Source organism: Chroicocephalus ridibundus, chromosome 14 (genome assembly GCF_963924245.1).
Source record: "Chroicocephalus ridibundus chromosome 14, bChrRid1.1, whole genome shotgun sequence".
In the NCBI taxonomy this organism is placed as follows: Eukaryota; Metazoa; Chordata; class Aves; order Charadriiformes; family Laridae; genus Chroicocephalus; species Chroicocephalus ridibundus.
The window spans coordinates 10,621,677-10,634,695 of record NC_086297.1 but is presented as its reverse complement, the minus strand read 5'-3'; the positions used below and the strand labels follow the sequence as shown (position 1 = coordinate 10,634,695).

The following is a 13,019-nucleotide window of genomic DNA, read 5'->3' as shown; positions in this document are numbered from 1 at the left end:
AAAAATGCTAATTGACATGTCCAAAAGCCAAATGCAAAGATCATTTTTAGGACTTAATACACGAGCATTGGTCAGTGTTGCTTCTTAGCAGATTTCTTGTTTGTTCTTATCACAATTTAGTATCTGCTAATATGACTTTAAGCAGATTGTTTTCGTTCTTTTGTGGTAAAAGCTCAGCATAAACAGCAAGCCAAGTAGACAACCTCTTGGTACAGAATGCTTCATTTTACTGGATGGAGTAATTCTTCCATTGTAAATACTTGACTCTCTAAATACTGGAAACTCTCCAAGAATTAGAGACTTGTTAAGGCATGGATGTTACAAAGAGCACTTTTAGCAGCTTACAGACAAGAAAAAAAGATGTAAGACATGCTAAAATCATACAGGCTATTCCCTTTGCATGCATCTATTCTTTTGGTTTCAGCAGTAGGTTAATTCATCGTCATTAGTAGATAAAAGCTCTGAAAAAGACTAGAAGAATGGCGCTTGCTATTGGGTTTTACTAGGAGCATTCAACTATGAAAAAGAGATATTCAGCAGCATAGTCAGCTCTCAATTATCCAGCACAATGAGGCTGGCATGGGCTAGCTCACATAAAGCAAAACCACAGCTAATTCAATACATATGTATTAGACTATAAACCCAAAGTTAATATATTTACCTTTAGAAAATTTGTAAACAGGTTTCCTTTCAGCAACAGATTTTTATGTTTTTTAAAAAAAGGTAATTAGAGTGCAGCTTGATCTAAGCAGTCTTTACCCTGCATTTCATTCTTTGTGTGCTCTGTTGTAGCCAGAGACGTCAGGAGGAGGTGATGCCACGTTAAATACACACGCTCTTACTCATTTCAGATGGTGGTTTCACATCCAACAGTGCAGAGACTTGGTATTAAAATTTTATATGACGTAGGGAATACTATTTGTATAGAATTTTATGGTTTTGGTATAACAGTCTAATAGCTATAAAGAGGACTATCATGTTTTTCTTAAAGTGCCTGGTGAAAAGCACTAAGAAAGTAATAAGCAGTGAGGGACAAGGGAATTCCTTACAGCAGTTCAAACAAATTCAACTTTTTGTCTCCTGGCACTACTGCTCTCCCAGCTTTCCTCCTAGTACTGTCGTCTGCTTCCAATGTGAGAGCTGGAAGTGCTGGGATGTTGGGAAGTGGGGAGCAGGGATTTGTATGAGAAATTCATGCGTTGTGTCCCTCGAGATTTAGATAGCCTTTAGAAAGTACTGAAACATGCCATAAATGTTCTAGTGAAGAGTGTTTTCTTTTCAATCTGCATTAAAAGATAAAAAGCATATTATTTAACCCATATAACTAGGATTCTAATAACTTTGAATGCAGAATTATTTTTTTTTTCAAATACATTTCTGTGTATTCCTGGCACTCCATAAATCATGTAATACTTTGTTATGTAGGTATTCTATACTATACTATTGGCTGGCTGCACCTTTGAATAGGCTTAAGACTTCTTACATGTATTTCAGAAAAGTTAACTGTTGATCATACAGTCACTGTGTAGGTAAGAACATTAAACATAAATTATTATTACTACAGCTTGTACACAGATTTGGTCATTGGACTGTATCGGTGTGAAAGATTGACCAAAGAGAGAGAGAGCGAGCACTTAACTTTTATTACCCCTTTTTTTAAAATTGTATTTTAATTTGAACTCAATAAAGTTTTCAGATGTTGAAAGGGATTGTACTGAGAGGTGTGAGAGAACATCTCTGCCGGGCAGTACTTCAGCTCTCCGGCTCCATACTGAACAGGGAACTAGCTGTATTAGCTACAGAAAATGAACAATGTGCAGGTCCCTTCAGACAGTGGTAGGAAACACTAGGTAGAAAAACAGAGCAACTGAGAGAGCGTCATCTTACAGCAGCTCTCGTTGGTTCCATTCTTGCAGAAAGTCTGCGTTTCCTGCAAACCGTGAAACGTTTCAGCCTTCAGTAAGGCTTCAAATGCTGAGGAAGTCATGGGGAGCTGTCGGTCACAGTTTTTCCAGGAGTGGGACTGGAATACCTTCTTGGAGCTGCTGAAATCTCTCTGCTTTCACTGGCATTACCAATTCTTAGGACTCTTGAATTCTTTTTGATTAGTTTTGTTGCTAAGTAGAGTTTGGGATTGTGGGGGTTTTGAAGTAATGCTGATTTTCAGTCAAGCCTGCACCAGAATTACGACGTATATATCAACCTTTCGGCATGGAGAGTCGTGGCAAGTTTTATTTCTGAAATGTACTTTTTGCTGTGCCAGATCCCGGCTTCTTTAGAGCAGGGATTTTCAGCTAATGTCGAAGCATGCAGTGATTAGGTGATACGGGCAATTATTTATATAGGCATAGGAAAGGGCAAACCAGTTCAGTACAATATAAACTAACTGAATGTAATCCATACCAGATTGGGTGTTTAGGTTCCTTAAAGCTTCATAAAGTTTGTTGTAGTTCTTTTTTTTTTTTTTTTTTTGTTTGGTTCGTTTTAAATCTTATTTGCCTAGTACGTTTTTGAAGTAGGATAAGGGGTCTGTTCTTTTCTCCCCTACCTTCCATACCTCTTCTGTCACACAAATGCACACACCTCATCTTTAACATGAGGTCCTGGTACATTCACTGATGAATTAATGCACTAGTACCTTAACACGTAATTTTTTCTAAGTGAGGAGTGATGTCCTTTAGCCTATGGTCTGCCTACAGCTCACAAAATCATTGTGGCCCTCTGCCGTGTGATTTTTTTTTTTTTCATTTTGTTTTCTTTCTCACCTTCTAACTTGTTAATGTATGACCCTCGGTATTGGCAAAGTTTATTTATCATAACATAGGAGATTGTAATCCTTGATCTGTGTGGATATAGTTTTCGTAAATGCTATAGCATAAATAGAATTAAACGTGTAGTGTATTTTGGGGAATTAGCTTGTTACACTGGGAAGCAGTCTGGGCCCTTGATTAAATGTGTTGCTGTTGTGAGCTGCCTGGGTTTCCTCTCTCTATTCTGCATGACACAATGTGATAAGGCTGTTTCACCATCTGCATGTATTCTTTTGGCACATTGCTGTTAGATTTCGATTTGCTGGTTCAGGAAATAGAACTTTCCTTGAAGAGTTACTATAAACACATGAATTCCTTTCTTGGTATTGGGACTTAAATTTCGTATTGAATGGTGACTTGATCTGAAGCGAGCATCAGTGGGGACCAGAATTACATGTGCTGTTGACAGCTTTGAAACACAACAAATGAAGGGCACTTTACCAGCTCTTCATATTCTTTAATTTATTTTCAGAGAATCTCTGTAATAGTTGAATGTAATTTGATAGCCAAACAGTTAGCAAGAACAAACCAGAGTAAATCAGTTTCAATTACTTGCTACTTGATCCTTGGAATAAAACCAGATGACAATAAAAGTTCTAAATAATTTAATAAATACGGTGCTGGAATAGCAGCCTGTCTCTGTCACCTGGAAACTGATGGATTCCAACTTGGTTATGACAACACTGTGTTCTTCGGGAATTCTAAATCCGGACAGATTTATACCTTCATCTACAAGCTCTGTAGTTAGTTTTTAACAAGTGGGTTTCATTCAACTAGATTGTATTGAGATAATCTTTACAGCATAGAGTGTACTGTAATTAACGACAGCTATTATTGAGCATTAATGTTCCAGTACAGCTGTGTGTGAAAGGTTCACAGGTCCAAACTGCTTTCCGATATACTGAATTAACTCCTCGAGGAGGACTGAAAACCCATTGAGGTTCCAAGGTGATACAGGACGCTTGTTGGGCAGTGCTGGAGAACGTTTCCAAGGAAACTAAACATAGCAGTTACAGAGCTGCATCATCATTCAACTTCTGCTCTTGATTGATTTTCAGATGAAGGCTAGCATATCCTTTTTGTTTCTCTTGTTCCAGTCTGTGCAATCTAAAAGATTTATGGATAAAATCTTGACTGGCTATCTCACAAAGTGAGAAGTTGCGGTTTTTATCACGGAGTGAGCCAGTCTGACCATTTTTTAACACCTTGGCAAGTGTGCATGACAACAGCAGGCAAAAAAGAATTCCAGAGGAGGCTTTCCCATCTGGCTGAACCAAGCTGAAATCTACAATTTCCGAACTGCAGAAGGTTGGGGTTAATATTTTTTTTCTCTTGCAGATGAAATTTCAAAAGCTCTTGAAGGTAGCTTTCAAAAGTTTGGCAGATGCGGCAATGTTTCAATACAATAGTTAGGAGCGTAGCGTTTTTCCTGAGCCAGTTCTCCTCCCGTCGCTGTAAGTGTTCAGCCAGAGGGTGCAGTTTTATGTTACAGCTGGGCTGATTAACTGTGAGCAACGACCAAAAAGGGAGGTCTTGTTTTCTTCTCCAAAGCTTGTTCCTTCCCCCTCCAGTATGTCAGCAGTATTGCTAGTCTGACCCCACAGTGAACCGATAGAGAAAACTAAGGCTACAGAAAACTAACACTAAAAAAAAAACCAAAGAAAATAATAGCTTTCTTACTGGTGTAGTGCTCGGATCTAGCTGACCATGGGGTCAGGTGAGCGCCAGTGCTGTTATAAGTGACTGGGATGCAGAGCCCGAGGCAGGAGGAGTGGGAGAGCTCTTAAATTAATATAGATGTACAGTAAATCTAGCCTTTGAGCATGCAGCTCCCCTGATCAGGTTAAAGAATATTTATGGATTATCTGTACTACTTGCTATTCCTCTCTGTGTTTGGTGCCCTGTTTTTGTACATCCTCCTTTGTGGTAACACTAGTGGTTTTGTGGTTAGTCGGATCAGGGAGCAAATCCGGCTGAAAACTAAGCTAACAAAAAGAAATAATTTCATCTTCACAAATGTTACTGTTAGCATAGCAAGGGACAAGGTAGTGTGAATTTCTCCATTGTGGCAGCAGCACAAATTTAAATTTCCTAAAGTTTATTTTGATGTCGCATTACAAGTATTCATATGGAAAAAGCTTTACCAATTTGTTAGCTCTTAGCTGGTGTACTGTTCCAGGTTCAAGGATTTTCTTGAAGGATAAGACCCTTCAAGGCGTAGCAGGGTCAGATGACCCTGATGTGGCAATCCAGCCACCTCATCACCAGGCTGGGTTTTGTCTGTGTGATTTAGGGAAGACATCAGTGTATGCAGTGTGTGATGATCTACTATATAATCATCATTATCTACGTTAACAGAAGAGACAGTTTGATGGTGGTTTTTTTTTTTCTTTTCTCAGTGTTTCAAATTTTTTCTATTTGGTGTCACTTTAGATACATCAGTGGAACGCAGATTATCTAAAATATATGGGATTTATGCTCTCTGCACGTGAGCATGACTAATTACACTGAGCTACATCTTTAAGTGCATTTATGTTCTCTGATGAACCTGGCTGAGCTGAGGAAACAGCATTTTAGCCTCTCCAAATATATTTCACATATTCCAATAGGCTCAAGACTTTCTTTTGAAGATTTTCTTTCATTCAGAAAGGGGATTCAATGCAGTGCATTCTAGCCTAGCTTTTCTCCCTACTGTTGTTTTCTTTTGGGATTACTGTTTGGTCATTGTTCGGTTCAGACCATACTCAATTGCCCTTGTAATTAGTGTGGAGCTAATAACCGTGTACTGACTAATCATGTCTGCTTTGGTTTTCTGGGATTGTTTTGACTCTTTCAGCTCCCACTGACTTTTAGGGGGGAGTTTTTGACATTTAGCACCTCTGAAGCCAGGGTGTTTCAGTTAAGAACAAGTTGCTAATGTGTTAAGTCATAGCCATTAAGTGATAGGATTATTCTGACTAAATCTCACCGCCTAAAATTTAAGTGTCTATATTGTGATGAGTCACCCCAGGACCCCATTATGGCCAGTGAAGTTCTGTCATGATGTTCCTGGAGTTAGCCTGCAGTGTGTTTCACCCTGAGGTGGATGCCTGTGTTCGGTCAGGTGGTTCGTGCTATAAGAAAAGTGGGAGTAGATTACATGTGGAATTTTGTTTAAATTTCTAATCTAATTTGCTTGGAGAGCTGGTCAAAGTGTCTGTATAGAACCGAGTGTGTAAAATTTGGGCTTTAAATCTGTGTTTATCTGTGGAAATTGAAGTTGCCAGACATAAGAAGAGTTTGAAGAGCTCCATCCCAGGTTGAAATCAAGAGGAACACCTTTAAAATGTTAATACTTAGGTGCATGTGGTAAAATTCACATTCATACACTGATGCTTAAAAATTTCAACTATGCAGGAATATTACCGTTACCACTATAGCATGCTATGAAATCATCTGCTCACAAGATCAGCATTTTCATTCATGTTTGAAGCCTGGCAGTAATTGTGAGGTTTCTTTCTCCTGCCCTTGTAAGCCAGGCTGGGCTCTGCATTTCCCGCGTCGTTCCTGGGAGCGGGCACAGGCTCCTGCCTGAACTTTGCACGTTCTGTTTGACAAGCTCAGTCTCTTGTTTGGCGAGATACTTCATCTTGTAATAAAAGAAAGAACCAGTTTGCCTTCCGTGATGCAGATTCTAGTTTATTTCATAGTTGTGATTACAACAAGTTTGTTTAAAGCTGCAAAGAACAATTTGTATAGTTCTTCGCTGTCACTAGTCGAGAGGGTGAAATTAATAGTCACTCCGTTATCAGTCCCTAAAGCGTTTTCTTTACAACTACGTTTTAAGGTAGATGCCACTGGGTAGCAAATCTATAGTGCTCTGGTAACGTTTAAAATAAATCGCATCTTGCTTGTCCAAGCTTGATTAAGGTTTAAGTGTCTTTGGCAGAAATAAAAGATCAATGAAAGTTCCTCCTTAATGTATATATAAGAAATATAAAACGCACAGCAATTGTAGGGTTAAGTTTCTTCTCAATTCATTCACTTCAGTATTAACATCACCGTTATTAATAGAGGTGTCATTTCCAGTATACCTCTCTAAATTTGAAATAAAGTTTGAAGTACTCTGCATGTGTTGCAACTTTTGATACAGGAGAAGGTTATGGAATATGAAGCAGGATGTAGATGAATCTGTTGGGCTGTGACACCTCAAAGGTGCTGGTATACACCATATTTTAAACACTAAGCACATGCTCAATTTTAAGCGCTTGCCTTTCTCAGTGCTTAAAATTGCTGAAGGTTAAATATAGACAGGATTTGAGGTGAATGTGTAAGGTCTACTTTGTTCCCCAACAGATGCTGATTTTAATGTTCTATTAATTAAGACTGGCTTTTTTCACCTTTTCCCTAGGTTTTTACCTCCCATGGACCTACTGTGATTATGCCAACTTGGTTCTGCTCTCGAGAATGGTTTTTTCACGTGGGAAAATTTGATGAGGGTGGAAAGGTGAGTGCTATGGATGATATGGATGATACCTAGTCCGGGAACCATCTCTTTGTCTAACAGCCTGTGAAAGCCCTAAACCGGTTATTAAGAAACACTAGGCAAAGGGGTAAAGATAAAAACCGAGGTCTAAAAAAAATCTGGGTTGTACTGTGTACTTTTTTAAAAAACCAACCAACCAAACAAAAAAACCAAACCCAAAAAACCTAACAACAACAAAAAAAATCCCAAAACAACCCACCAACCAACAGTCATTAACCAAGTGTGCTTGTTTTGGGGTACCTCTGGTGATTGAAGGACATAACTGAGATCGGCTTTATAGCTAAATCTAACACATTTGTTAGATAAGTCAGCGTAGCTAGAAAAATTAAGGGTTCAGACATTCAGGCTCCTCTTCGGTCCCTGAAATAGATGCAGCAGATCTGAAAGCTAACCAGAAGTCAGCTCGTGGTTTCATTCTGAACCATCTCTGAAAGGTAAGGTAGATTTGGTGAAAGAGATCAGAAGAAAGGTGCAGGAAGGCAAAGAGATGGTAGTACGTTCTCCTAAGGGGAAAGGTTTATATCCCTAAGATGAAGAAAGAAGGGAGGAGGGGAGGTCACAATGTGCCATAAAACTACCATCATTAAATCTCATTTATCCACTTATCTCACATCCACTTGTCACTCTTAGTTCTTGGGCTTGTCCTTGGAATGTATTAAGTAGCTTTTCCACAAGGATCAGGACTAAGAGGTTGCAAATTAAACGACTGTTATCTGAGAAGTGTTCCTCCACTGACAGTTAGGTGTTCTTTTGCTTTATAGATTTCCTGTATGAGTTAAATTTGGTTGCTTTAGGCTCATCAGCACGTTTATGGAATAAAATCCAGGGATGTCTATTGGAGGTATTTATTGTGGTAGGAGTAGAAGTATCTTGGCAAATAGACCTGATTCAGACACATTTGGATCCATTCTGTGTGTTTTGGACCTGAGGGATTTTGCTTCCAGAGGTTTTGATGAGATTTTAGGGCTAGAATGGGTGGTTCTGAGTTTTTTTTGGAAAGCCTTCTTCATTTAATAGTACTCTTAAAAAAAAAAGTCTGCTAAGGCTATTTCCTATTTTATTATTTAAACTACAACAGATTATTATTATTATTCTTTTTATAGCGTCTAAATGGAGCCCTCCTGTGCCATGCAGTGTGTATATATACATACAGACTTGCACACACATGTGTATGTATGTATGAGGATATACAAATATTATGCTTTGGGCTGCCAAAAAAAATTATAATTTAAGGAGACGGCAGACAGAGAACAGAATTGTTTAGAGTGGTGAAAAGATTTGCCCTTAATTACACGGCGGGTGAGTGGAAGAGCTGGGAATGGTGCCTGGCTCCCAATACAATCTACATTCACTGACCCATGCTCTTTATTTCTTTTGTATTATTCTGCCTTATCATTGTATTTTCATTCTTTGAAGAATGTTTGACCTAACTTCTTGAGCATTGTTGGTAAGCTCAAAAAAGAAAGCAACCTAAAACATAATAACAGCAATAGAACAGCAAGCCTAATGATAAAGTTCAAGAGGTTAAGTTAAACAGACTATTGTTCTGTGCTTTTTGCTTTTGGTTTTGTGTTTTTTTTCTCTTTGTTCTGTTTTTTTGGGTTTTTTGGTTTTGCTTTATATATATAATTGTGTAGGGACTATGCCAGCGGTTATTCAGATGTAATACACCGCCAATCCTAATGATTTTTCAGCCTCAATGCATGATGTGTCCTCCTAGCTTTAAAAATTATCAGTGATAACTTAAACTTTTTGTTTGTGCCTGTTGTGAAGTGTCCAGCATGTCCAAACTCAAACTCTGGCTGATACAGAGGACCTTCAAAAAAAACACCCTATGGAGAAGGGTGACGACAGATCTGAACAAAATAATGAATATAAGCAATGAAGCCAAACCCTTTGTCCTTTGTGAGTTTAGAGGACACAAAATCAAATCCTAAATCCTTTAGCATTTAGCACTGTAAAGTATTTTGCATTGATCTAACTCATTCATTTTCATTCCGAAAGAATTTCTTTTAGGCAAAGAAAGATGTTCTCTGTGTATCAATAGAGCTGTTATAAACTACTACTGAGTACTCTGTAGGATCTTACCCAGGTGTGCGTGTGTTCTGACCTGACCCATGATCTGACTATGGTAATTTGAGCACTTCCATCTCCATTTTTGGGATACTATTTAACAGTGCGACCTGTAAGTGTCATGTTGCTGCAAGTAAACACAGAAACAGGCCAACAGATCTCCACATTCTGCCTTCTCCATTTGCTGAACTGGTTTCATGCCAAAAAGCTGCATTTCTCATTTGGAATTAAATCCAAACACCTGTTCTTCATATTTCAGTGCTTAGAACAAATGCAAGATAATTCTTCCACGGAAGAAATTGTGTTTTGATTTTATGTTAATAGTATGAGTGGACTGATAGAATATAAATATATAAGCTATGATGTAATTTTTTTTTTTTTTTAATTACAGGCAAGTATGCATGTATCTCTCTGTCCATCCAGGCTTTACGTGAAACATTTTTTTAAATATTTTTTTAAAAATATTTTAGAGATAGATATTTCTTTCTGGTTACGATCTGCAGTTGTTGAAAATGTATTCCTTTTATGTGATCACTGTGGCAACGTCCAAGCAAAATCCGAAATAGTGTCTTCAGAAATGGTGGCGGAGAACCCGACAGGTTTGCTTTATGCTCTAATTAGCTACAATGGTAGAGGTGTTCTTTATGTACCTTCTGATATATGATAACTAAAGCAGACGTACTTAAAAGTAGTTGATTCTAGCAAGCTCTAATGGTGTGCTGAGACCAAGGTAATACAATACAAACAGTCACAAGCTTACAAAGTAATATTTTAAAAAGTATCCACTGCTAGGAGGGGGAGTCCTGTGAACAGGATTTCAGACTTAATTTTTTAGGAAACTAAAGGGAAATAATCTTCCCGTTATCCAACTGATTCAGATAAAGAGTGCAGTACTTCCTTCCTGAAAGAAGTGGCAGGACTTTTCTAAACCCTTCAGAACTCATGCTTGAAAATTACTATGTGACGTTATCCCTGTGACTGGTTTTGTTCCTATACTTTTTGGTGTCTTCTAATAGCATCGCTGTTTAAGAGTCATAACTGTGTCCAGTTACGTCCAGATGAGTTAAAAATGTACGTGGTGTTGTATGATATGAAAAGCAAATTTTGAAGCTGTATCGTGTTAAAGTAGGGAACGTATAAAGTCACCTGCAGTGGTAGATGTGGTGTCTGTTACTTGCTAAGCAAAGTTACTGCTTCCCATGTGTGACAGTGCACTTCAATTTGCACACAAAACCGACATTTTGCAATTGTATCCGACTGACCTTGTGTGCTTTTACCAAATAGCAGGTTTTGTTTGCTCTTAATGTCCAAACGGAGATCGCTGGGAAGGCACGTTATTTGTCTCTTTTGGCATGTTGTCCTTTGGTTCTAGTCACTTGTGTGCAATGGCTCTAAGCTAAAACAACTGGCTTGTTGCTTTCGGTAAATGCTCAAAGAAATGTTGAGATACAATAACTGTATAAATGAGCGTTGCTGACCTGCAGGCTCCGCTCCATGCAAATATGGCATATTGCATAGTCTTGGCTTTACTCAAGCAGTATTATTCTTGACATTACAACTGTAATATGCCACACTTGTTTCTTTGTCTAGAGTTTTACCACAATTTGGTCCCAAATTTCCTCTCACCTCTGTATTTAACCTTCCTTTTTAAGTGGATGAAAACTAAAAATGGAGTGACAGCCTTAAAGTTCTAAACTAATCCCAAAGTGTAAACAGGGGGAAATGATTCTTAATGAGCCCCAGATGGAATAGCATATTATAAGCCACTGGCATTTCGGAATACAAACTGTGGCTCCAAATGAAGTGTCTGGAGCTCAGTTTTGATCTATTTTTGTGATAAAAGGTCGCTAAAAACACATATTGAGGAGGTGTCAAAATATCCTTTGGTGCACAGGAGACTGTAGCACATGCTGCAAAGCTCTAAGATAATTTTGTAGGCTATTAGGCACTAAGTAATTCATTTTTTCATTTTTCTCTGCCAGAGCACACAAGTGTCATTCCCCCCAGAAAGGCAGGCAGTTACAATAACGCCTGAAAGGTAAAAGGCTCAGTAGGAATTTGTTTTTTTGGGGCATGAATGGTCAGTCATGTCTGTCAAATAACCTGTCGAGGTGCTCCGGCGAAAAATCTGGATAAAACACAGGCATTAATGTTTTTGGCTTGGTATAATTAAGGCTGAACAGAGATCAGTATTTGATCTAAAAAGGGAAAGAAAAAAAAAAGTGGTGGAGCTAACGTTTAATTGTACTTTATAAGCTATTTGAAAATTCACCTCATACCCCACGTCTAATGACATTTTTTGCTAGTCTGTTATTAAATGTCATTTAGAATTTTCCACCTCCCTTCCATTTGACTTCCCCATCATCTTTGTTTAACTCAGTTTCTCCCTGCCAATGCCTTTGGATGAAAGCAGTCTTTTGGAGTTTCCTCTAACCTGTTATTTCCCAAACAGTGAAGTAAATGTTACAGGCTTCGGGTCTTACAGTCAAGGCAAAATGGTGCAAAGACATGATGTGGATGGGAGCCAAAGGGTGAAGAGCCAGATCTGCAGAGACTTAAGAATATCTTCAGTAATCCTGAAGAGAAGCTATGAATAGCTATTTAATATGGAGTTAGCTTGTGGTTAGTCTGCCTGCATACCTCCGGTGACTATCCTAAAGGAAGTTAAACCAAGGAGTGTTTTGAATTAACGATAATTTGTCCTTGAAATAAATAACTTCTATTAGAAGGTTCATTACAAAAGAAATACACAATTGACATTTAATACAAAACTTGTCTTCAGGGCAAGACCGAAGGTTGGATAATTCTTGATAAGTTATTTTAGTTGCTAATTTTTTTCACTTTTACATTTAAATTGGAGAAGAGCTGCAATTTCTTACTTAGTTTCAGCTTCCAGGGGCTTAGTGGCTGTTCCCCATTAGCAGCACACTTTGAACAGCATTTGTTGCTGAGTAAGAGAGTTTGATGCCGGGCGGAACAGCATTTGTTCCTGAGGCAGGAGTGTTTCCTTGAAAATAGGGTGTCTTTTGTGTTTGCCTCCATGCCACCAACCTCTCTGTATATGTGTTATTTCTGTAAGTCCAAGATTTATCTCAAGACTTTGAGGAAAGGTTGATAGGCAGCTGTTAGCGTACCTATTTAAAAAAAAAAAAAATTTACTTTGATTTTTTTTACTCAACATCTCTGCTTTGCTGCTAAATGACTCTGAGTTCAGAATTTTTCTTCCTGTTTAATCTTAGATATTGTAATATACACCATTTGATCTGCTTTTTATGCAACTGTAGCGTAATAGTGATACTTGAAATATTTTTCTTTTTTAATGGATGTTCTAAAATGTGTAGCATGAAATTACTTAGTTTATAAAATAGCAAGGAAACAAACTTTCCAAAGTCCTGTAAGAAACAGGTGAGTTTGGAATCAAAACTTCCTTCCTTTTTGAGTCATTCTTTCCTTTCACCAATTTTAGGCTCCTCTGAGGAATGAAAGCAATTTGGCTTATTCTGTCCAACAGTTACCGTGATGTTGCTGTCTGGTTTGCAAAAAATGTACCAAGTTCTAGCCCGATTTTCCTTGATGGCTCTGATCAAGAGGAAGGGCCAGGCTTTCCCAAA

General features: G+C 38.2%; 1 protein-coding gene across 8 annotated transcripts in view; it reads left to right on the top strand.

The window, feature by feature from the left end:
- B3GNTL1 (UDP-GlcNAc:betaGal beta-1,3-N-acetylglucosaminyltransferase like 1) overlaps positions 1–13,019 on the top strand; it is a 127,887-nt gene that overhangs the window by 82,231 nt on the left and 32,637 nt on the right. For all 8 annotated transcript variants that reach the window (XR_010073228.1, XM_063351636.1, XM_063351635.1 and 5 more), the window contains one exon: positions 7,201–7,296. Coding sequence is in view for 7 of the 8 variants with exons in the window: in XM_063351636.1 (XP_063207706.1) it covers positions 7,201–7,296 (96 nt within the window). In the remaining variant the exon portion in view is untranslated. The remainder of the gene's footprint in view (positions 1–7,200; positions 7,297–13,019) is intronic.